Here is a 1,224-nt window from a genome sequence, read left to right as displayed (position 1 = left end):
TATAAATAAATATTTTATGTACGATATACAGTAATTAATAATACATATAAAATATGCAAATGATTTATGTATATGATAAATCATTTAAAATAATAAATACAAAATTCTAATTATATAAAAATAAATACATTTAGATGTTCATTTATTTATATGTATAAAATACACAAAATAAATACTAAATAATTATATAAAAAAATAATATATCATATATAATTCATATAATACATATAAAATAAATAAACATAATTAAGAAAATAAACATAAATTATATAATGCACATAGGAAATTATTAAATAAATACAAATATATAAAAGCAATTCATATGTTCATTTATTAATAAGTATAAAATACACAAAATAAAAAATACACAAAATAATGAAATATATAAACAAACATTATGTATGATATATAATTAATATATACATATAAAATAAAAAAATAATAAACGTAAAAAATAAAGAAAATAAATATATGATATAAATGCATATAGGCAAAGATTAATTAGAGAAGCATTTATAAATCATTATATTGAATGATACCATATCTCCATCTCATGCTACCGCTGTACCATGGTGTCTACTACAGTGTCCACTACCCTTGCTAGGCATAATATATGTGTATGCATTAATAAATGACTGCATGTGTCCACAGGTGTCTTCTACAAACAGCGTCCCTGATCCCAGCCTCTTCCCGTCCAGAACTGCAGTGGTGTCGGCCTGCTGGAGCCTCACGCCCTCGCTGGGGGGATGCAAACTCTTCAGCACAACCATCCTGATGAACTGCAATCACCGTGAAGCTGCTGAAGCCGCTAACACTGACGCTCTACTGAGACGATACGCGAATAAAGCGCTGCAGCGGCAACAGTAACTCTCATTCAACGCGGCCGGGTTGCGTGGCGAGAAACTTTCAAAATGGATTTTATAGTTCACAGACTCGCTGTCATGCGTCACTTCTGTAGTACTCACTCATTAGGCGACACCTGGCTTTTCCAGCGGGCGAAATCCCAGTTTATTACTGCAGGGGGCGCTAAGTGGCCCAAAAAGGCGGATTCTCCATTGAGCCGCATTCAAATCTCAATACGCTTTTTTGTCTTATTGAAGACGTTTGTGCAGTAATAAGTATCATTTTTTAAATATACTAATTACACAAATTAATAGATATTAAACATACGAATATTCAGCTGAGCAATATCTGTAAAAAGATCAAACAAAATATATTAGTTTG

General features: G+C 30.9%; 1 protein-coding gene across 1 annotated transcript in view; it reads right to left on the bottom strand.

The window, feature by feature from the left end:
• LOC107600336 (methylosome subunit pICln-like) overlaps positions 1-957 on the bottom strand; it is a 2,016-nt gene extending 1,059 nt beyond the window's left edge. The window contains exon 1 of the mRNA XM_016292206.1: positions 652-957. Within this exon, the coding sequence (XP_016147692.1) occupies positions 652-770 (119 nt within the window). The 5' untranslated portion in view covers positions 771-957. The remainder of the gene's footprint in view (positions 1-651) is intronic.
• Between the last annotated feature and the right edge of the window lie 267 nt (positions 958-1,224).

This window comes from Sinocyclocheilus grahami, unplaced genomic scaffold, assembly GCF_001515645.1.
Source record: "Sinocyclocheilus grahami isolate Dianchi unplaced genomic scaffold, SAMN03320097.WGS_v1.1 scaffold14.1, whole genome shotgun sequence".
Classification (NCBI taxonomy): Eukaryota; Metazoa; Chordata; class Actinopteri; order Cypriniformes; family Cyprinidae; genus Sinocyclocheilus; species Sinocyclocheilus grahami.
Note: the sequence above shows the minus strand (reverse complement) of the source record. Positions and strands in the feature narration are given on the sequence as shown.